General features: G+C 40.6%; 1 protein-coding gene and 1 long non-coding RNA gene across 2 annotated transcripts; one reads left to right on the top strand and one right to left on the bottom strand.

Moving 5' to 3' along the window:
• Positions 1 to 7: 7 nt before the first annotated feature.
• LOC135573761 (uncharacterized) lies at positions 8 to 7258 on the bottom strand. The gene is made up of 3 exons (XR_010464892.1): positions 1663 to 7258; positions 1294 to 1343; positions 8 to 1200 (listed from the first exon to the last, which is right to left on the bottom strand). It is a non-coding gene; the product is annotated as an uncharacterized LOC135573761 (long non-coding RNA).
• A 251-nt stretch (positions 7259 to 7509) lies between these two features.
• On the top strand, positions 7510 to 21366 carry LOC115135569 (spermine synthase-like). Its single transcript, XM_065023553.1, has 11 exons — positions 7510 to 7739; positions 8817 to 8937; positions 15641 to 15728; positions 15986 to 16050; positions 16185 to 16360; positions 18221 to 18377; positions 18552 to 18639; positions 18782 to 18896; positions 19128 to 19207; positions 19585 to 19700; positions 19841 to 21366. Exons 1-11 carry the CDS (start codon positions 7694 to 7696, stop codon positions 19869 to 19871), a joined length of 1083 nt encoding a protein of 360 aa, XP_064879625.1. The 5' UTR covers positions 7510 to 7693; the 3' UTR covers positions 19872 to 21366.
• Positions 21367 to 22593: the final 1227 nt, after the last annotated feature.

Here is a 22593-nt window from a genome sequence, read left to right as displayed (position 1 = left end):
AGTCCCATTGAGATCAATATATTTTTTCAAGGAAGCCCTGCATGACAAGACCAAGCAATTACACAATACAAGTTACGGTCAAGGCAGGAGCATATGAAACACACAACGAAAAAGAAAAAAAACCACAATCATAAAAAAAAGCTGTTTTACTTAAATCTGTAGTGACAGAAGGAATTTCAAAGTTCGCCAGCCCTGTGACCTGGTATGTTATCTCGTACATCTAAAGGTTAGTAATGGCAATAGGTAATGCGGGAGTTTTTGCAAAACAGAATGCTTTTTCTTTTTTTTACCTATGCGACGTCAAAGAGGGCCAGCCTACTTTCTGATAGAGTGCAAAAACTGTCACCTGTGTGGGAAAAATGCAGTGTGCTGTGGTAAATGGCATCTAATAGCTTTAATGAAGTGGCAGCTGCCTTCATGGAGATCAGGGGTTCCCAGCATTGGGGAAGATTCCCCCCTTCGTGTGTGACTCGTCTATTTCTGCTGGCACAAGCATTGTTGATGACACACTGTTCACACCCCTCTTGTTGGTGGAGAACGTGTTTGCAAGTTTAAAGCTTATTTATTGCAATTCTACACATTTTGTCATGGGGTGAAAATAACATTTTGCAGTTTTAAAGCAAATTTTCTTGCAATTATATACATTTTGCCATGTCTAATGTGTGTTCATGTAATATTTGAGTGACCAAAAAATTACAATATCTATGGGCTGAAAAACCTAAATAAAAAACCATTAGCTGACATGGGCTAGTTGATCTGGACATTTCTGACAAGTTATAAATAGCTCTTTAACATATGCAATGACTGACATGACAAGAGGAACTGATGATACAGTTTCGAAAATGAACCTTGTGCACTCTACTATTCAAACATTCAAGAGTAAGTTTAAAGCCGGACTGAGTTCCTCTAAAAATATTTTTTTTTAGTATTGTATTTTTTTTGGTGGGGGGCCCCGCAATTTACCTCAAATTTCTGAGATAAGGTAAACTTCCTGCTGTCTCCCATCTACCATTCCTGAACGGTCTTTTCCCACACCAACTGTCCATCCTTGGCCCACTCAGAAAGAAGTGCCTAAGAGCTCCTTAGGGCTCTTGGTGGACAAGGGGCCTGCCATGTCAGTGCAGACCCAGCCAGGGCAGCGAGCATTCCATCAGCTGCCCAGGTCTCAGCCTAAATCCTGGACAGCACAGTCACTCCAATCTATAAAGAGGTCAACAAAACTATATGATACATATTTCTAAATGGCTAAATCTGCCATTTCCCCTTGATAGTTGTGGACAGACAGTAGTCTACCTTTGTTGTGCCATAGGCTGTATTTGGCCTGGGCCTGATGGTTCCCCCTGCTGAGAGGCAATAACAAAACACCTCTATCAGCAAGCATAGAGGGGGAAGGTAGGGGCTCAATGTCAATTAGCATCACCTTCACCAGTGTTGGTGCCATAACTAAAAAAAAGTAATATATTACCTACTACGTATTTCCTCTTTCAACAGTAACACATTACTTTACTTATTACTCCCTGGGAAAGGTAATTAGTTATACTACTCTTTATATTACTTGAGTTACACTCTTTATATTACTTTTTGCATTCTCACTCAATGTAAACAATGTCAATGTTATGTTACTTAGGCCTGCACACCACTGTAAAAAAAAAAAAAATTCACCTTTATTTAACCAGGTAGGTGTAACGGCTTTCTTCCGTCGAAGGAGAGGAGGACCAAAATGCAGCGTGGTTAGAGTTCATGTTCTTTAATCAGATAAACTAAACATGAACACAATACAAAACAATAAACGTTGCAAAACCGAACCAGTCCTATCTGGTGCAGAGAACACAGGAGAGTCAGGAAACAACCACCCACAAAACCCAACACAAAACAGGCTACCTAAATATGGTTCCCAATTAGAGACAATGACTAACACCTGCCTCTGATTGAGAACCATATCAGGCCAAACATAGAAATAGACAAACTAGACACACAACATAGAATGCCCACCCAGCTCACGTCCTGACCAACACTAAAACTATGAACTATGGTCAGAAAGTGACAGTAGGCCAGTTGAGAATAAGTTCTCATTTACAACTGTGACCTGGTCAAGATAAAACAAAGCAGTGCGACAAAAACAACAACACAGAGTTACACATAAACAAACGTACAGTCAATAACACAATAAAAAAGTATATATACAGTGTGTGCAAATGTAGAAGAGTAGGGAGGTAAGGCAATAAATAGGCCATGGAGGTGAAATAATTACAATTTAGCATTAACACTGGAGTGATAGATGTGCAGATGATGATGTGCAAGTAGAGTTACTGGGGTGAAAAAGAGCAAGAGGATAAATAACAATATGGGGATGAGGTAGTTGGGTGTGCTATTTACAGATTGGCTGTGTACAGGCACAGTGATCAGGAAATCTGCTTTGACAGCTGATGCTTAAAGGTCGAGTGGGACATATAAGACGCCAGCTTCAGTGATTTTTGCAATTTGTTCCAGTCATTGGCAGCAGAGAACTGGAAGGAAAGGCGGCCAAAGGAAGTGTTGGCTTTGGGGATGACCAGTGAAATATACCTGCTGGAGCATGTGCTACGGATGGGTGTTGCTATGGTGACCAGTGAGCTGAGATAAGGCGGGGATTTACCTAGCAAAGACTTAGATGACCTGGAGCCAGTGGGTTTGGCGACGAATATGTAGTGAGGGCCAGCCAACGAGAGCGTGCAGGTCGCAGTGGTGGGTAGTATATTGGGCTTTGGTGACAAAACGGATGGCACTGTGATGGACTTACATCCAGTTTGCTGAGTAGAGTGTTGGAGGCTATTTTGTAAATGACATTGCCTAAGTCAAAGATCGGTAGGATAGTCAGTTTTACGAGGGTATATTTGGCAGCATGAGTAAAGGAGGCTTTGTTGCAAAATAGGAAGCCGATTCTAGATTAAATTTTGGATTGGAGATGCTTAATGTGAGTCTGGAAGGAGAGTTTACAGTCTAGCCAGACACCTAGGTATTTGTAGTTGTCAATATATTCTAAGTCAGAACCGTCCAGAATAGTGATGATAGTCGGGCAGGTGGGTGCGGGCAATAATCGGTTGAAGAGCATGGATTTAGTTTTACTAGCATTTAAAAGCAGTTGTAGGCCACGGAAAGAGTGTTGTATGGCATTGAAGCTCGTTTGGAGGTTTGTTAACACAGTGTCCAAAGAAGGGCCAGATGTATACAGAATGGTGTCGTCTGTGTAGAGGTGGATCAGAGAATCACCAGCAGCATGTATACATATTGATATATACAGATAAAAGAGTTGGCCAGAGAATTGAACCCTGTGGCCCTCCGATTTGACACACTGAACTCGATCTGAGGAGTAGTTGGTGAACCAGGCGAGGCAGTCATTTGAGAAGCCAAGGCTATTGAGTCTGCCGATAAGAATGCGGTGATTGACAGAGTCAAAAGCCTTGGTCAGGTCGTTGAAGACAGCTGCACAGTACTGTCTTTTATCGATGGTGGTTATGATATCATTTAGGACCTTGAGCATGGCTGAGGTGCACCCATGACCAGCTCGGAAACCAGATTGCATAGTGGAGAAGGTACAGTGGGTTTCGAAATGGTCGGTGATCTGTTTGTTAACTTGGCTTTCAAAGATTTTAGAAAGGCAGGGCAGGATGGATATACAGTGGGGCAAAAAAGTATTTAGTCAGCCACCAATTGTGCAAGTTCTCCCACTTAAAAAGATGAGAGAGGCCTGTAATTTTCATCATAGTTACACTTCAACTATGACAGATAAAATGAGGGGGAAAAATCCAGAAAATCACATTGTAGGATTTTTAAGGAATTTGCAAATTATGGTGGAAAATAAGTATTTGGTCACCTACAAACAAGCAAGATTTCTGGCTCACAGACCTGTAACTTCTTCTTTAAGAGGGTCCTCTGTCCTCCACTCGTTACCTGTATTAATGGCACCTGTTTGAACTTGTTATCAGTATAAAAGACACCTGTCCACAACCTCAAACAGTCACACTCCAAACTCCACTATAGCCAAGACCAATGAGTTGTCAAAGGACACCAGAAACAAAATTGTAGACCTGCACCAGGCTGGGAAGACTGAATCTGCAATAGGTAAACAGCTTGGTTTGAAGAAATCAACTGGGGGAGCAATTATTAGGAAATGGAAGACATACAAGACCACTGATAATCTCCCTCGATCTGGGGCTCCACACAAGATCTCACCCGGTGGGGTCAAAATGATCACAAGAACGGTGAGCAAAAATCCCAGAACCACACGGGGGGACCTAGTGAATGACCTGCAGAGAGCTGGGACCAAAGTAACAAAGCCTACCATCAGCAAGAGCATTGAAGATGAAACGTGGCTGGGTCTTTCAGCATGACAATGATCCCAAACACACCGCCCGGGCAACGAAGGAGTGGCTTCGTAAGAAGCATTTCAAGGTCCTGGAGTGGCCTAGCCAGTCTCCAGATCTCAACCCCATAGAAAATCTTTGGAGGGAGTTGAAAGTCCATGTTGCCCAGCAACAGCCCCAAAACATCACTGCTCTAGAGGAGATCTGCATGGAGGAATGGGCCAAAATACCAGCAACAGTGTGTGGAAACCTTGTGAAGACTTACAGAAAACGTTTGACCTCTGTCATTGCCAACAAAGGGTATATAACAAAGTATTGAGATAAACGTTTGTTATTGACCAAATACTTATTTTCCAGCAGTTGTGCTCAGTAGTTATGGTCTCTAGTTGTGTTGTTGTGGTCAGTAGTTGGTTCGTTGTGATCAGTAGTTGTGGTCTGTAGTTGTGGTCAGTAGTTGTGTGGTTATGTGCAGTAGTTGTGAGTAGATGTGTGATTGTGGTCAGTAGTTATTGTATGTAGTTGTGTTATTTTGGTCAGTATCTGTGTGGTTGTGTCTGTGTTCAGTAGTTGTTGTCAGTAGTGTTGTGGTTAGTAGTTCTGGTGTATGGTTCATTAGTCTTGGTCAGTAGTGTTGGAGTTGTGTTCAGTGGTTGTGGTCAGGAGTTATGGTCCCTAGTTGTGTTGTGGTCAGTAGTTATTTGTATTTAATCTTCATTTAAATAGGCAAATCAGAACAAATTCATATTTACAATGACGGCCTACCCCGGCCAAACCCTAACGACACTGAGCCAATTATGCGGCGCCTTATGGGATTCCCAATCACGGCCGGTTGTGATACAGCCTGGAATCGAACCAGGCACTGAGATGCAGTGCCTTAGACTGCTGCGCTACTCGGGAGCCCAGTTGTAGTTGTGGTCAGCAGTTGTGTGGTCAGTTGTTGGTTGGTTGTGTTCAGTAGTTGTGGTCAGTAGGTATAGTCTCTAGTGTTCAGGAGTTGTGTGATCAGTAGTTAGTTGGTTGTGGTCAGTAGTTGTGTGATTGTGGTCAGGGGTTGTGTCCAGGACTGCTGGGCTGAAGAAATGCCAGGCCACGCAGAGACGCAAGAGATTGATCTTCACTGAGTTTGCTCCATTAGTTTGCACTATATATATAGATCAACGTTTTTTTCTGTGATCGAATCAACATTATATCAGCCCCTTTTCAATGCAAAAAAATAAACAAATCTAACTTTGCAAGATTGAGTCTGTGATTTTGTTACAGGCAGAGCCAGAGCACCAAAGGGAGTGGGGGTAACCCACAAGTGGTCTTTCAATCACCCAGGGTTGAATGTGTTTTTCAAATCAGTTCAGATCAGAGCTGTGCTGGTGCAAATTTGTTGATATTCTTTGCTAGTTATTAGCCCAGTTATAGATAAGTATAGGTCAGCAATGGGGAATTACTATTGTGCTTCCTACCAAGCACAAATCGTTTAGGCTTAGGCTACATTTCAAGCTGTCTTTGAAAAGCCAGTCAGGTAAAAAGCTTATGTCTTAATGGGGCAGTGTTGTATTTTGAGACATGATTGAAGACGTAAATAAGCCAATAGGCAAAGAGAAAGCCTACATTGTCTAATTCTCTCTATGCTAATAATAAATCATTTTGTTTTGTAAAGTGGTTTCTTGCATCATACAACACATTACTTTGCAATTTACAGTCACTTATTTGGCTCATGGTGTTACAAACCAAGTAAAAAAATAATTAATGTCAAGCACTTCATAATGTAAAAACGTTTGTAAAAGTCTCATGCAATGGAGGCCACATATAGGCTACTGTAGGCTATATCATAGAAATCAAAAGCTATTTCCATGTGAAAGTGTTATGGGATTTGCTCCATTGGTTTTGTTGGTAGGCCTTCATTATGCTCAAATAGCCACAATAGTCTAATGCCTAAAACTGTAAGGGTACAGTCTCAGTGTTCACTGTAAACGAGCGCCGGAAGATTCAACTCAATATTAGGAAGGTGTGCTTAATGTTTTGTCCACTCAGTTTATTTGTCTCTGACTATTACCAATGTGCTATAGTGAGAATGATTATTGAGGGATCTCCACTAAAACTAAACATGTTCATTATTGCTGAATGCCAGCACTCCCATTCAAACGCCAAATCCAATACTGAAGTTTTCCAAAATTTCAATAGTCGAGTGAACGAGACAGGACTTGGAAGGACATCCACGCGACACTATAACAGATTACATGTAACAAGGATTATATTGTAATCAGATTACGAAAACTAAGTAACTAATCAACCCAGATTACTTAAATGTGTGGCCCTAATCAGATTACAATTACATTCTTAAAAATAGCCAATTACATGTTGGATTACTTAATCTAATTTCAAGATGTGGGCTGCAAGTGTTTTCATCAAACACACCGAAATTGCAGATTTTTTGTATTCATTTTTTACATCTAAGAGCCACACAGCTTGAAGTCACCTTTCAGCGGGAATGGAAGCTTTCTCTTCTGTTATTATTTATCTGAAATCTCCCCCATTTAACCAGGATCTTTGTATCAAAAGGACATTTTTGATTAGTCAAAACAGTTCACTTCCCAAGCACTGAGATGAAATACATAAGAAATCAACTGCTTAGACTACTCAGCTAAATCTCTAGTTTCATTAAACTAAATTAAATAAACATTTTTAATAAACATTTGTATCTCAATATCAAATGATTTCTGTGTAACAGTTAAGTACCTTACAGTGATTGTTTTCCATAAAAGTTCTACCCAATAAACAAAAAATAGCTTCTTAGCAAAGAGCCATTTCTGAAGCAAAAATTGTTCTAGGACTGTCTGGGAGTGGTCTGAGTGGGGAAAGGAAAAATAAAAGTAGCTTTTATTGGCAGATCTCTTTCTTATTGGTCTATTTACTAGTTTACCGCCTGATGAGGTCACAGGCAGGCCAAAACTCCATCCCACCAAAACAGGCTGACATTTCAGGTGTTCTTAATTATCATCATTTTCATAGTATTATTCCAACCTCAGTGTGAAAATATATATAGAAAACGTTTTTGACGTCTCAAGAAATAGTTTAAAAAAAGTTAGTTTGGGAACAGGTCTTTCTCTGCCCAACTCACAGGAAGCCTACTGTAGACCCAGTCTGAACAAAGCACGAGGTAGACTAGCCACAGAGTCATCGGACCATCCCCCTGCGAGCCCACAAACACACCAGTCTGCGTTGTAGAAAACCCTCTCACTCAAACAGCAGCAGCGGTACTGGCAGTACGATCAAGGCCCTTCCTTCAGTCTCCACAGGCAAACTCCGTTTTCACACCGGCTGCCTACTCCAGGCATGGCTGACGGCTGTACCCAGTCATGGCACTGCGACATTACACCCTCGACTTCAACCTCTCAGCGCCAGGTAAATTGCACACACGGGCATTCGTTAGACTACGAATGGTTTCAGCACGAAATATGCTCTGAGACCAGGTTGCACTACAGGACATGGGCCGTTGTCTTTCCGCATCTAGATAGCTAACTACTTACTGTACGTTAGCTAGCTAATCGTTGACAATACGCGCAGTCTGTCCAATATACTTGCATAATATAGCTAGCTAGCTATGCACGATTAGTGGGAGTGAGGGGTTCTCCGAGGACATAACTCGTTAAAACTGAGTAAGAATATTTCTAGCGAAATGGCATCCGCTATCTTGATAGCTAGCTAGGTAGCATAATTCCAAGTCACTGGTTGCCAGCAGATTGACAGGCAAACGGGTAATATGACCTTTCGTGCAGTTGCTAGCAAGCTAACTAGATTAGCAAAGCCATGTGTCTGCTGCTGCGCCTGTCTGCGTGACTGGACAGTCAAACTGCGACTAGCTAAACAATGGTGACCATGCTTATTGATGAGGCTAGCTATCAATAAAGTACAAGGTCCCAGTGGCCAATAATCGGTATGATATCCATAGACACTCACTGTAAAAAGGCTTGCACGATCAATTTTCTAGTTAAATTAGGCTACTGCCATCATTTACTTTGCATTGTGCTGCATAGCACTTTCAATTATTCGTAATTTTCGCCAACTATTATAGGTGGTTGTTACAAGATACAGTTCCGGTGTGTGCAGTAAGAAACCCATTCTTATTTACCTAGGAAGATAACACCTACTTAAACCTGCACAGGGACTGCAGTCATAGGCACTCTCGAACACACCTGATACATTGTGTTTAGTTGGGGTTGGAAGAGGCTCCCAGGGCTAATCCCTTACCTAGCAGGCCTACTCACATTAGGAGCTGTGAAACACTGAATGTCTGAGCTATAGCCTACTTCTCCCGTCCAGTTCAGTCATTAATCAGGCTAGGCAGAAATGAGTCTGGGACTGCCCTCTGGGAGAATGGGCCATTATCTGTGATTCTGTCTGGAGGAGGAATTTCATGAGGGGGTTGTTGTGGTCATAACTGTGTTCTCACCATATATACCCCTCTCCTATTCTGTTCAGCTGACTGTCCTTCGACTGTGCGTGGGCTGCAGTCTATATTTCAAGAGCAGGAAATGACAGAGACTGTCCATGACACTGAGGGACATGGATACCTTGCTACCTTCATTGGCAAGAATGGCAGGTAGGCACCAGTTCAATCAACACTGTCATTATTTATGTCACAATCAATATATTTTGTAGAATATATATTTATTTTTTTCCAAAAAGTCAGTGCTGTAATAATAATAAGACATAAAAAAAGCACAGGAGACAGTCAATGTGGATGTATTCAAACTATTGATAGATAATTGTAACCATGATGATCATGTAACCATGATCACATAATCTTCAATTCAATCTTCAAAGATAAAATGGGATTGAATAAAAAAAGTGGCACTCCGTAGGGCAGTGTGCCACTAGTTCATGTATGGACATTTCCATGTGACACAGACTCACTGTTTCACTTTAAAATGTTTGCCAAACAAAAACATTGATTGCAAAGTTTAACAAACCATAAACCTATGTATATGCAAAAGTCTACTTTTAACAATTGCCACTGAAAATGTTGCTGAAACACATTTTCTTGAGGTGAAGCTGCAAAGTTTGGTAACAGAATGACAGTTAAATCTCCCTCAGTTTGTTAACTACGTTTTTAAAAAACTTGGTTAAATATCTACTCCAAATTAAGATTCAAAGATGTCGGCAGAAAGAATGACGTGACACCTTGTTATTGAACTACAGTAAGTGAATAGAAGGTCAACACCCAGCAACAGAATGACATCATGGGTCCTTGATCTGTACTTTACAAAAAGGCCTAATTATAAATGTCATTCTGTTCATGAATTGTTACACAAAGGTAGAACATTTTATTATGCTCCTTTGCATGTTTGGATATTATTCTACACACTGGCTATTATTCTAATGAGCCACATTTGGTTGGTCCAGTCCGGACCAAATCTGTACCCTGTCTCCTCTTGCGGCTGCTTAGATTCACCATAAGTTTGCATGCTGTTCTGTTAGGTCAAATGCAGTCAACAGATTGTTCCAAACTAGAACGGTGTTGCTTTCCACTGCTTCCTAATATAAATAATTATATTTCTATAATCACATTTCCATCCAACCTTTTTTGTGCAAGTAAAGTACATGTTGGATAAAAGTGTCACGACAGGCCTGATGGAAACAGGACATTTGTCGGTGAACTTTACAAATGTCGACAAAACAAAATACGCTAGACACGGTAGGTTCTTTTTGTGCCTGAAATTAATTATGTAAGAAATGGAGGTGAGGCGCCTTTTTTTAATATGCGCAAACATAGAAATAACAACCATATTGAAGTAAATTTGGAGTCACGCAAAAATGTTTGGTCCAACCACTACGACTCGGGAAAGCATGTAGTTTATTAGGCTACAGATTAAATAAGTTATAATGAACTTGGCAGGGTGGTGAACGTGCATGATGATGAGCTTGATGCTCCTTTCCAATAAATATTGAGGGTGTTATTCTGGTGACGTGATGATCGATGCTTGACTGCCGTGTGACAAAATAATATTTAGCTCAATTGTCCATTTTGTAATCTGATGTAGGTAGCCTACACGCACTGTATCTGCGAGCTGCTGACTGGAGTACACATGCCAAGACCAGAGTGGGCCCTCAGAACAACCTCAATTTCTCAGGGCATGGACTCTACAAGGTGTTGAAAGTGTTCCACAGAGATGCTGGCTCATGTTGACTCCAATGCTTCCCACAATTGTGTGAAGTTGGCTGGATGTCCTTTGGGTGGTGGACCATTGTTGATACACACGGGAGACTGTTGCGCATGACAAACTCAACAGCGTTGCAGTTCTTTTACGTTGCAGTTCTTGCCAACACACCCATTCATACACACTTCTGTTTTGCCCAAATACACTCAGAATGGAAAACATGCCCAATCCATGTCTCAAGGCTTAAAAAATGTGAATAGTTCGCTTTATTTCAGTTTGTGTGACAAAATAAGCAGTCATTGTGTAGGGAATCAATGTAAATCAAATCAAATGTTATTTGTCACATACAAGTATTTAGCAGGTGTTATTGTGGGTGTAGCGAAATGCTTGTGTTTCTAGCTCCGACAGTGCAGTCATATCTAACAATTTCACAACATACCCCAATACACACATCTAAGTAAAGGAATGTTATTAAGAATATATAAATATATGGACGAGCAGTGTCAGAGCAGCATAGACTAAGATACAGTATATACATATGAGATGAGTAATGCAAGATGTGTAAAATAATGAAGTGACTAGTGTTCTCCGTTTATTAAAGTGGCCAGTGATTTCAAGTCTGTTTATAGGCAGAAGCCTCTGTGCTAGTCATGGCTATTTAACAGTGATGGCCTTGAGGTGGAAGCTGTCTGATGAACTTGTACTGACCTCGCCTTCTGGATGATAGCGGGGTGAACGGGCAGTGGCTCGGGTGGTTGTTGTCTTTAATGATCTTTTTGGCCTTCCTGAGACATTGGGTGCTGTAGGTGTCCTGGAGGGAAGGGAGTTTGCCCCCGGTGATGTGTTGCCATTTCAGTTTGTCTGTGATGTGTATGCAGAAGGAACTTAACTTGTACCATCTAAACTGCTCTGAAACATTTTACTTAACCAAAAATATTGTATTTTCAGCTGTTTGAAGCTGGTGTACAAAACTGAAGAATGGGAGGCATAGAAATAGATCTGCTGCTTCTTAGGATTGCTTTCAATGAATGACAGATCTATAACTATTATTTCTATGTGAATTTGGTTGAGTCCACCCAAAAGTAACATATTGTAGCTTTAAATAAAGTTTGATTTAGTCCTATCCTTTAACTTTAATACTGATTAGGATTAAGCCAGTAGCTCAGATGAAACTATCCAAGCATTACATATGCTTTAAATGTTGATTTTTGGTTGTGTTTGTCAACCAAACAGAATTCAATAATACTTTTGTTATACAGTAAGGCCGAGATTGAGACGTGCATGTGTAGTTTACAGCAGTGGATGCATCAATTTATACTACAAGCATAGTGAGCCTAATGACAATCGCCGAATGTCATTACACTATTAGATTTTTTTTGTCACATATTTCTCTTTCCATTCATCAAATTGCGGGTGCACTTTTGAGATGCTGGAATTATTTTGTGAGTGGACAAACGTGCATGGCTAGCCAACAGGAGCGGCTTTGGAGTGATTGTTTGACAATCGGACATAAATCTATGACTATATATAGTTGTTCCCATACCGGTAAGACATGAAATTTACTTTCACCCCTGAATGTAACAGTATTTATTCAACCTTTAAAAATGAGTGATGCATCCATGGCCACATTTTGAGGTTAGCTTACTGTAACTATACATGTCTTCCTATGCAATCATATTCTGCAAGGAATCTTGGTTGTGCTATTAGCTGAAGCACCGTGATAACTCATTAAGTTGACGTATACAGTTGAAGTCAGAAGTTTACACCTTAGCCAAATACATTTAAACTCAGTTTTTCCACAATTCCTGACATTTAATCCTAGTAAAAATGTCCTGTCTTAGGTCAGTTAGGATCACTACTTTATTTTACGAATGTGAAATGTCAGAATAATAGTAGTGATTTATTTCAGCTTTTATTTCATTCATCACATTCCCAGTGGGTCAGGCGTTTACATACACTCAATTAGTATTTGGTAGCATTGCCTTTAAATTGTTGAACTTGGGTCAAAAGTTTCATGTAGCCTTCCACAAGCTTCCCACAATAAGCTTCCCATTCCTCCTGACAGAGCTGGTGTAACCGAGTCAGGTTTGTAGGCCTCCTTGCTCGCACACGCCTTTTCAGTTCTGCCCACAAATGTTCTATAGTATTGAGGTCAGGGCTTTGTGATGGCCACTCCAATACCTTGACTTTGTTGTCCTTTAGCCATTTTGCCACAACTGTGGAAGTATGCGACCAAGCATCAACTTCCTGACTGATGTCTTGAGATGTTTCTTCAATATATCCACATAATTTTCCTTCCTCATGCTGCCATCTGTTTTGTGAAGTGCACCATGCCTTCCTGTAGCAAAGAACCCCCACAACATGATGCTACCACCCCTGAGCTTCACGGTTGGGATGGTGTACTTTGGCTTGCAAGCCTCCCCCTTTTTCCTCCAAACATAAAGATGGTCATTATGGCCAAACAGTTCTATTTTTATTTTTTTTTCATCAGACCAGAGGACATTTCTCCAAAAAGTACGATCTTTGTGCCCATGTGCAGTTGCAAACTGTAGTCTGGCTTTTTTATGGTGATTCTGGAGCTGTGGCTTCTTCCTTGCTGAGCGGCCATTCAGGTTATGTTGATATATGACTCATTTTACTGTGGCTATAGATACTTATGTACCCGTTTCATCCAGCATCTTCACAAGGTCCTTTGCTGTTCTGGGATTTATTTGCACTTTTCGCACCAAAGTACGTTCATCTCTAGGAAACGGAACACATGTCCTTCTTGAGCGTTATGACTGCTGCGTGGTCCCATGGTGTTTATACTTGCGTACTATTGTTTGTACAGATGAACGTGGTATCTTCAGCTGTATGGAAATTGCTCCCAAAGATGAACCAGACTTGTGGAGGTCTACAATTTAAAAAAAAAAAATTTTTAGGTCTTGGCTGATTTCTTTTGATTTTCCCAATGTTGTCATGCAAAGAGGCATTGAGTTTGAAGGTAGGCATTGAAATACATCCACAGGTAAACCTCCAATTGACTCAAATGATGCCAATTAGAAGCTTCTAAAGCCATGACATCATTTTCTGGAATTTTCCAAGCTGTTGAAAGGCACAGTTAACTTAGTGTATGTAAACTTCTGACCCACTGGAATTGTGATAGGTTATTTCACTGTGTCTGTAAACAATAGTTTGAAAAATTACTTGTCATGCACAAAGTAGATGTCCTAACCGAGTTGCCAAAACTATAGTTTGTCAACAATAAATTTGTGGAGTGGTTGAAAAATGAGTTTTAATGACTCCAAACTAAGTGTATCTATATATATTCTGACTGCAACTGTAATACAAAATATCTGACATTTTGTATTCCCATTTTAATATATAATAATCCCATTTGAACTTTGCTGTGCTTTTAAATGGTTGAAAGCACAGTGATAATGCATTTAGATGACAACTTAACAAAAAATCAGACATTGTTTTTCCATTGGAATTTGATTGTTTTTAGATGGTTGAAACCATAGTGATAACACATTGGGCATTCAACAAACTTCTGTCTGTCTTTTTGAATGGGTGAATGAAGGTTGAAATCTCGTTGATACATTTCTCAACCAAATATTACCCACATTTCCATATTGAAATTACGTGTTGTGTCTGATTTAGTAACAGTGGCGCATATCAATTACTTATTCGTAAACCAAATTGTTATCAGTAAAAACACTACCTAATTGGTAGGTCTACTTTTACTTGTTACTTCTGTGAACCTAGAATTAAAAGCATGAACACCAATAGAACATATTTTGTGTAGAGGTGCTAACAGCGAATAAACTGTAAGCTATAAAAAAAATAGTTCCACATTCTCTCTCTTATATATATTTTAAACTCCCAGTCATTTATTTGGCATAGTTGATGCTGAAACGTTGGTGCATTACCCAATAAACTACTGGGAGTTTATATATATCTATCTATCTATCTATCTATCTATCTATCTGCGACTGTCTTTATTTATTTTTAACTTCTGTGAACTTCCTCACGAGGTAGAGAAATTCGTAAAAATAAAGATGTTGGTAACGGAATGGCAATTTCATAAGCTTTTACAGAAAGCATATCATTTCTGTAAAACTAAATATAAATGTTGATATTCGTTGGCAGGGGACTTCAACATGATTGTGTTTTAATGTATTTCTAATACCGTAATACTTTTTCTAGTAATAATAATAAATTTAAAATTAAAAATCCATCTGTGACCAGAAATCAAAGCCTTTTTGCTTGCTTATTCCTTATTTTTAGGATGGAAAATGGTTGAAAAACGTATCAATGCCTTCATTTCCCCAAAATATTGACTCTTTTCAATTGACACCAAATGTGATCTGCTCTTATAAACTTCACTTGTTGGTGCTCATGGGTCCTTTTTACATGGAAATTACTATCTAAACTGTATTGGTAGATAACCTCTTAGATCCTCACAAAATTGAAATTCCAAACAATGTAGTTAGCTCAACAGTGTAATATTACCTCAGCAAATACTCTAACAGCAGTTATCGGTCACGGTTAGTTGGGATGAAACGGGAGGCTATACAGGCTGCACAAAAATGTTGTAATTGAGAAATATTTAATGTGTGTGAGGAATTTGTAAAATCCCAGTTATTTTTTACCAATACCCAGACTGTCCAATGAAAACACCAGGTGTGTTACAGTGGTCAGACATCCTTTAGGAAGACCATTGATTGGCCAGTTAAGTGCATCATTGGTACAACAATTGCTTTCGTTCAGTTGAACGCATGGCCCTTTAGTGGCTTTGTGTATCGGATCAAAGGGCTTTTCTGCTTCCTGTTTTGTGTGGTGAGTGGTAAACACAGCTGGTGAGGCATTGTGTGGGCCTAAGCCTGCATGAATATGGCTGCCCGCAGCAACACAACACACCATTTTGGATAAAAAATGCTCAACCTTCAGCTGCCCCTGGCTCTCCACTGTGCTTTCAGAAAGGTTAGGTCAATAATAGGTCACAACCTGTATCATGCCACAGCCGTAGCCTATAGGATATCTGCTAATCATGAACTCTAGGTTTAAGGAGAAGTGAGTGAGAAGTTATAGCCTAGAATCAATGCTATTCTCCCCCTCACTTTAACTCTGCGCTTCTTTCTCTCTGTCCGTCTCTCTTTTCAGGTTGGTTATTCTGCGTGTGCACTCCCAAGGTCTGGTTACCGTTGATCTGCAGTGTTGTGAAGGAGATAACATTGCACAAGTAGATAATGTAGGTGACGAGAGGAAAAACAATTGTCTTTGCACTGGACCTGCTAATATCCAATCACAATAACGGAAATATAAAAACAAACTATATACTATTTAACAGACCTTCAGAATGCCTTTAGTAAGACACCTTTCCATGAGTTCGTTACAGTAACACTTGACCGTAGGCCGTTGGACTATTTTGACATTTAGGATATTTTGCTTAATGTAACATTGGGATATGCAACATAATACATTTGATTTTTCTTTTTTTCCACTCAGCTTTTGAATGCACTGGAAAAGAAGCTAAAAAGTCTCCTACATGGAAACATTAGGGGGGTCAAGAGGTAAGCCCCGAGTGGTGGATGATCTGACTAGTGGCCTTGTTGTGTGATGACTGGAGAGCTACACAAGCTGTAGTGTGACGTGATTACCCTGTCACCATGAACATGATTTTGACTATTCCCCCCTCCTTCCCCAGGCTCCCAGCTCTGACACGAGGTGCAGCTGTTGATCGATACTGGCCCACAGCCGACGGCAGACTGGTGGAGTATGACATTGATCGGGTTGTATACGATGAGGACTCTGCATACCAGAACATAAAGATCTTGCACTCACAGCAGTTTGGCAATATCCTGATCCTCAATGGGGATGTTAGTAAGTAAAATCTAACATTCCTACCAGAGTATGTGAACGTGTCCAATATGATTGGAGCACGGAGCGAGTTTCCCAAAGACTGGAGCGTCAGCCTTCTCACCCGCTCCAATTCCGCTGAGGGCATGCCTGGCCCAGGAAGCATTTGTAGGCTACTTGTGTGCTGCTATTAGACCCTTGCTTTAGCTACTGTCATGGAGTTTGCTAAATATTTTCATACAGAAACAGATTAAACACACGGGTGCGAAATCAAGGTGACTTACAAAGATGAGGAGGACCAAGAGCAAGAGAGGGAGTGCGGTGATGTAGTGTCCACAACTAAAGAATCATTGTGGAATCTGAAAAGCCATATCCCGAAAGCATGAGGGTGTACTTACTACGTGCACATGAGGAAGGAAGGAAGGAGGTAGGTAGCTAGCTAAGTGTCATTGTAGCAAAGTGTAAAACACTTTATTTTTAAAATTTTTAAATCAGATCTCTAAGTTTTGTTAATTTTCGTTCTATTATCTATATGATAAGGCTATCATTGAGGCTTGCCCAATAGGCCTAGCATATTACCTCTTTCAAGGAGCTTTCTGTTTATTTTGCCTAAACCTTTTAGGCCTACCTAAATAAAAAATATAACTCTGCATCCCTGTCCAGCCTGGCTGGAGTGTTTCAAAGGGTGTTTAGCATCCCCAGTGGTTCTGCAAGTATGGAGAGGATATTCTCCACTGCTGTCCTGCTCTCCAGGCACCATCGTATGAGCCTGAAGACAGACTCTGACCAAACTCGTGTTTCAAAATTCAAAGACACTGTAGACTGAGCCTAATAAGGCATTTTTCGTTTCATTTTTATTTAATTCTAAGTAAGTCGCAGCCCATATGTGCAATTTATAGACTAATGTTTAAATGCTGAGCCCTATAATGTCCCTGGCAGCCTAGTGTGTCGAACTCTCAAATGCTTCACAATGTATGTATTTGTAGGCCATAGCCCTGAAATAATAGGCTTATAATATATTAATCCTTATTAGGATCCCTGTCCGTATGATTTCATTGAAATCATCAAGTTTGGTTTCAATACTTCAAAATCATATTATAGGTCCAGGTAGACACAAAAATAGATGATGATTAAAAAAACAAAAACATTTTGAGTTTGGAGCGGTTTTTAGCGGGGCGGTTGGAAAGGATGTGGAGCTCCGGTGCGCAAACACCGTAAGCGATGAGCGGGATTTCCAACCACTCAACTCTGTACTTTGATTCCTACGGGCCGTGATTTAACGGGATAGTAAAATGACATTGGTTTCCTTACTCTGTAAGCAGTCTATGGATGAGGTATGACGCCAATCCAGGCTTTGGTTTAATTTCCCGGGCACTGTTTCCAAATGCTCTCGTTTTAGCGTTTGCGGCACATCCCATTTAAGTCATTAGTGTTTTTCCACACATCATGTTCTAATCATCTATACATGATTTTTGTTGAGCTTCACAATACATTTGACATACTTTCTGATTAATTGGACATGTGTGAGAAATGCATGACTTGAATGGGATTTGTCCAACAAATACTAAAACATTAGCATTTGAAAACTGCCAGGGAAATCTAAAACATGTCTTACCTTGACCATAGACTGCATACAAGGTAAGGAAACTAATGTGATATTTGTGTGAACTGTCCCTTTTTAAGATATAATTTGAGAATTATTCCATCACTTACTGCTCACGTATATCATTAATTTATATTTACTTTTATAATTGTTATTTACTGTAATTGAGGTCACTATTGTAATTTTTTAATGATTTGAAATCTGAATCTAATAAGATGAACATTTTGACTGGGTTTCAGTAATGGCATATCTAATGATATTGTAATGTAATTATATGGCAGATCTGGCAGAGAGTGACCTGCCCTACACCCAGGCCATCATGGGCAGAGGGAAAGAGAACTATACAGGAAAGGAGGTGCTGATCTTAGGAGGCGGTGATGGAGGAATCCTCGCTGAGGCCGTCAAACTCAAGCCAAAGATGATCACCATGGTGGAGATATCCTTTCAGGACGCCATCTGTCACTTCCCTCTGTGCCCAGTTAACATATTGCTTCAGGGATTTGCACCGAAAACTATTTAACCTTTGAGCATTTATTTTTAGACATAACCCGGTAGAACTATCTGGTCTGTGATCTATGTCTGGTTTGTAATGCCTTGACAAAGTGTCTACATCGACCAAATGGTGATTGATGGGTGCAGGACGCACATGAGGAAGGCTTGTGGAAGTGTTCTGGACAACCTGAAGGGAGACTGTTACCAGGTGAGGATGACAGTGCTGTCCATTGCACTTTTCCTTAGTAGAGATGGAACATTTGTCATTTGCCCACTACTCTTGAAAGGGTTGAACCGGTCTGTATGGTCTTTTATGTTACTACAAGGGGTTACCGTGACTGTATTTCCAGGTGTTGGTGGAGGACTGTGTTCCGGTTCTGAAAAAGTATGTGGAGGAAGGGAAGACGTTTGATTACGTCATCAATGACCTCACAGCAGTTCCTATCTCCACAGCGCCAGAGGAGGGTGAGTGACAGATGCTCTCGTGCTGTTCTCTTGGACATGAATTTCTAACTGTATATTGATGAAAACCGGTATGGCTCATTGTAAAGAGGAACTGCATTTTACCTCATCGCAAAGTATTGATCTGATTTAGGATGTGGACAGTGTAATGTTAAACTGTTTCTTGGATAGGAGGAAATGGACTTATATGGCACACTCACATAATTGATTGACAGATGGTTTACTCTGTCTCAGACTCTACATGGGAGTTCCTACAGCTTATCTTGGATCTTTCAATCAAAGTACTGCGTCCTACTGGGAAGTACTTCACACAGGTAAAACTGCCTTTCTCATATTAGCTGAATGCTTCACACAGTCACTCTACTAACTAGTCAAGTCAGTTAAGGACAAATTCTTATTTACAATGACTGCCTACCCCGACCAAACCTTAAACCGGACAACACTGGGACAATTGTGCGCCGCCCTATGGGACTCCCAATCACGGCCGGTTGTGATACAGCCTGGAATCGAACCAGGGTCTGTAATGACGCCTCTAGCATTGCGATGCAGTGCCGTAGACCGCTGCGCCACTCAGGAGCCTCTTTAGTCTTTGTTGTTCATGAGAGAAGTTTATCCTAGTGTGATGTTTTTAATGATACATATATTTTGTCACATGTGGTCCATGTTTTAACCCTGAGTTGTGTGTCCTCAGGGAAACTGTGCAAATCTGACTGAGGCACTGGCTCTCTATGAGGAACAACTGGGAAGGCTCTCATGTCCTGTGGATTTTTCCAAGGAGGTGGTTTGTGTGCCCTCTTATATGGAACTGTATCCTTCTAAAAAAAAAATCTAAAACTATTGTCATTATCAGACACTCCTGTCATTTACAGGCAGACATAGTCGAACATTCATACAGAGACGTGTGGTTGCTTGTTGTTTGCATGCAATTCTCCTTAACGGACTGACAGGTGGGTTTTCTACACCGTTTGGAAGAAGTAAAGAGCTCCCTCTCTCCCATTCAAGCCCTGCCTGCCGGAATGTGAAAACTGTCCCCCCCACCCATGATCCGCTATCGCACTGAGGGGCGATATGACCCCCCCCCCCCCCTCCGAAAAAAAACAAAATCTCTACTCACATTTTTTTTTTTTTCTTCTAAGTCCAACTCTCAAACTCTTTTTAGATGTTGGTTTTATAATTTTATGTCTAAACTTGCAAGAGATTGTATTTCTGTTAATTGGATATTTTGAGTTGGGCTGTTTTTGCATATGTGCTCCAGGGAGAGCTGTGGGGCTGCTACCACTGGATACACTGAAACCTACTGTAGAGGATGACACAGCATTTCTATAACTGGTCCCAGACCTGTCTGGGCTTTAGACTTCTCTGACTATAGCCTGGTTCCCAGACCTGTCTGTGCTTTAGACTTCTCTGACTATAGCCTGGTCCCAGACCTGTCTGTGCTTTAGACTTCTCTGACTATAGCCTGGTCCCAGACCTGTCTGGGCTTTAGACTTCTCTGACTATAGCCTGGTCCCAGACCTGTCTGGGCTTTAGACTTCTCTGACTATAGCCTGGTCCCAGACCTGTCTGGGCTTTAGACTTCTCTGACTATAGCCTGGTCCCAGACCTGTCTGTGCTTTAGACTTCTCTGACTATAGCCTGGTCCCAGACCTGTCTGGGCTTTAGACTTCTCTGACTATAGCCTGGTCCCAGACCTGTCTGGGCTTTAGACTTCTCTGACTATAGCCTGGTCCCAGACCTGTCTGGGCTTTAGACTTCTCTGACTATTGTTGTCATGCCATACATGTTACATGTCTTATACATGTTTGAAAGGGCAACAATACTCCTGAGGAGTTGCCTGAAGCTCCTAGAGATCTGGGACCAGGCTATAGTCAGAAGTCTAAATCCCAGACAGGTCTGGGACCAGGCAAGTATTGACACACTTTATGCACCTGTCCCTCTGGGTTACTTTTCACATTTGGGTTATAAAAGCAGCACCAACATAGAATAGCTTTTGGGTTCTGATTGTGTGATAGAATATGTGCTCCCCATAGTTTCAACTGAATGTCTGTTTGTGTGGTTGTTTTTCCTCTTCTGTTGTAACTGTGGCGTGAGTGTGATTTTGATTACAGGTGCTTGTCAAGATGTTGAAAAGGCAGTGTGACCCTGCCCATTGAGGCTGAAGTGTCCGAACGTGTTTTTAAAAGGGAAAAGGGTCCTCCTTTGTGGCGGTTTCTTGCTTGTAATGATTTATTTTTACATACTTCGTTTTAAATTGGTCTAAAATTCTGTTTGGTGCATGTGCTGGAAAAGGAAAGTTTTATTGAATGTAGCTTACCATATACACAGTGCACATTCATGCCTTTTGATGATTATTGTGGTGCTTTGTTACATTTATTTATTGGATATTATTTCACCAAATGCTGTTTTATCCCACTGGAAAAAAATGTATGTTCAGCAGTAACTACCTGCTATTAAAACGAGTTGGAGAATAAAATATTTGGTTTCTTTCTTTTGCAGGGAATGTTTGATTTTCAATAGTGTATCGGATAGTTTTAACATCTTGGATTACTAGCTAATCTGACTGACAATTTCAGTTACAACTGAAAAATCAAGTAACCAATGCAAAACTTCAGAAAGAGAACTGGGGTGTACAAGTATTTAATTGTGTTATGGCAGGTGGTGTCTTTTGTAATAATACTTTCAGTAATTCGCATACCCTGCTGCTGCATACTCAGTGTTCTAAAATCCACCCACACATTTCTACTTGTGAGTTGTCACAACTCCTTTTGTCTCAACTGTATTTGCCCCATCGTTTGTTTTGCCGTAGAGTTCGTACATTGTCAAGTAAACACTTAGTAATACAGTATTTCTTTATTTCCTTGAGCAGGCTTTCCTTAGCCTTTTGTGGTTCTATGAAGGAAGCATTTGACATTTGTTCAATTAGTATTGGCGTTCTTAGCATATTGTACTGTTTGCGTATTGACTTGCTTGTGCGTAGAACCGGAATGGCCAATTCTCAGGTAACAATTTTAAGAGGGACGCCACCGGATAGGTCTGAACGTGAGAAAATCATACAGGGCCATTGTCTTTCACCATCATTAGCCCCTCTGTGATCTCTGCCTGTGAATTTTCTCAGTCCAGCATGTATACATGGATCGGATATAGGACTCATGAACACAGTATGCAGGGTCGGGGAGTAAATGACATGTAATCTGATTACAAACAAACCAGATACGTTACCAGCTGAAATATTGTAGTCCGATTAGATACTTTTGGAAAAACTAGATTACTTCGTGTTTACGTTTTGTTCTCTCAATGACATTCAATTCAGAATTGGAAAAAAAGGTTCAAGTTGAAGTTAATTCCACCTGAGCGAGTCTGACCACTGACACACCATATGTGTTTAATGTATCATTTGTCTTCTAATGCTTTTTAAGGGGAAAGTCCTCTCAAAGTAATCAGATTGTTAGTTTGGGTATGCAAAAGTTACATTACTGATATTCAGACGGGTGACTAGATTACATTTAGAAAGTAACCTACCCAACCCGAAGAGTATGTAGTAGTGTGTGGCCAATTGACTACTGAAGATGGGTATGATTAGGACCTGACTAGTGCCTCGATCACACCGAAAGTGCCCCACAAAATGTGACGCGGCATATGTGTGCAACTAAAGTTAAACATTCAACTTCTGCTACCATTTCTGCCAAGCCGTCTATCCAGT

This window comes from Oncorhynchus nerka, linkage group LG10 (genome assembly GCF_034236695.1).
Source record: "Oncorhynchus nerka isolate Pitt River linkage group LG10, Oner_Uvic_2.0, whole genome shotgun sequence".
NCBI classification, from domain to species: Eukaryota; Metazoa; Chordata; class Actinopteri; order Salmoniformes; family Salmonidae; genus Oncorhynchus; species Oncorhynchus nerka.
The sequence above is the reverse complement of the archived record's forward strand: the minus strand, read 5'-3'. Positions and strand labels throughout refer to the sequence as shown.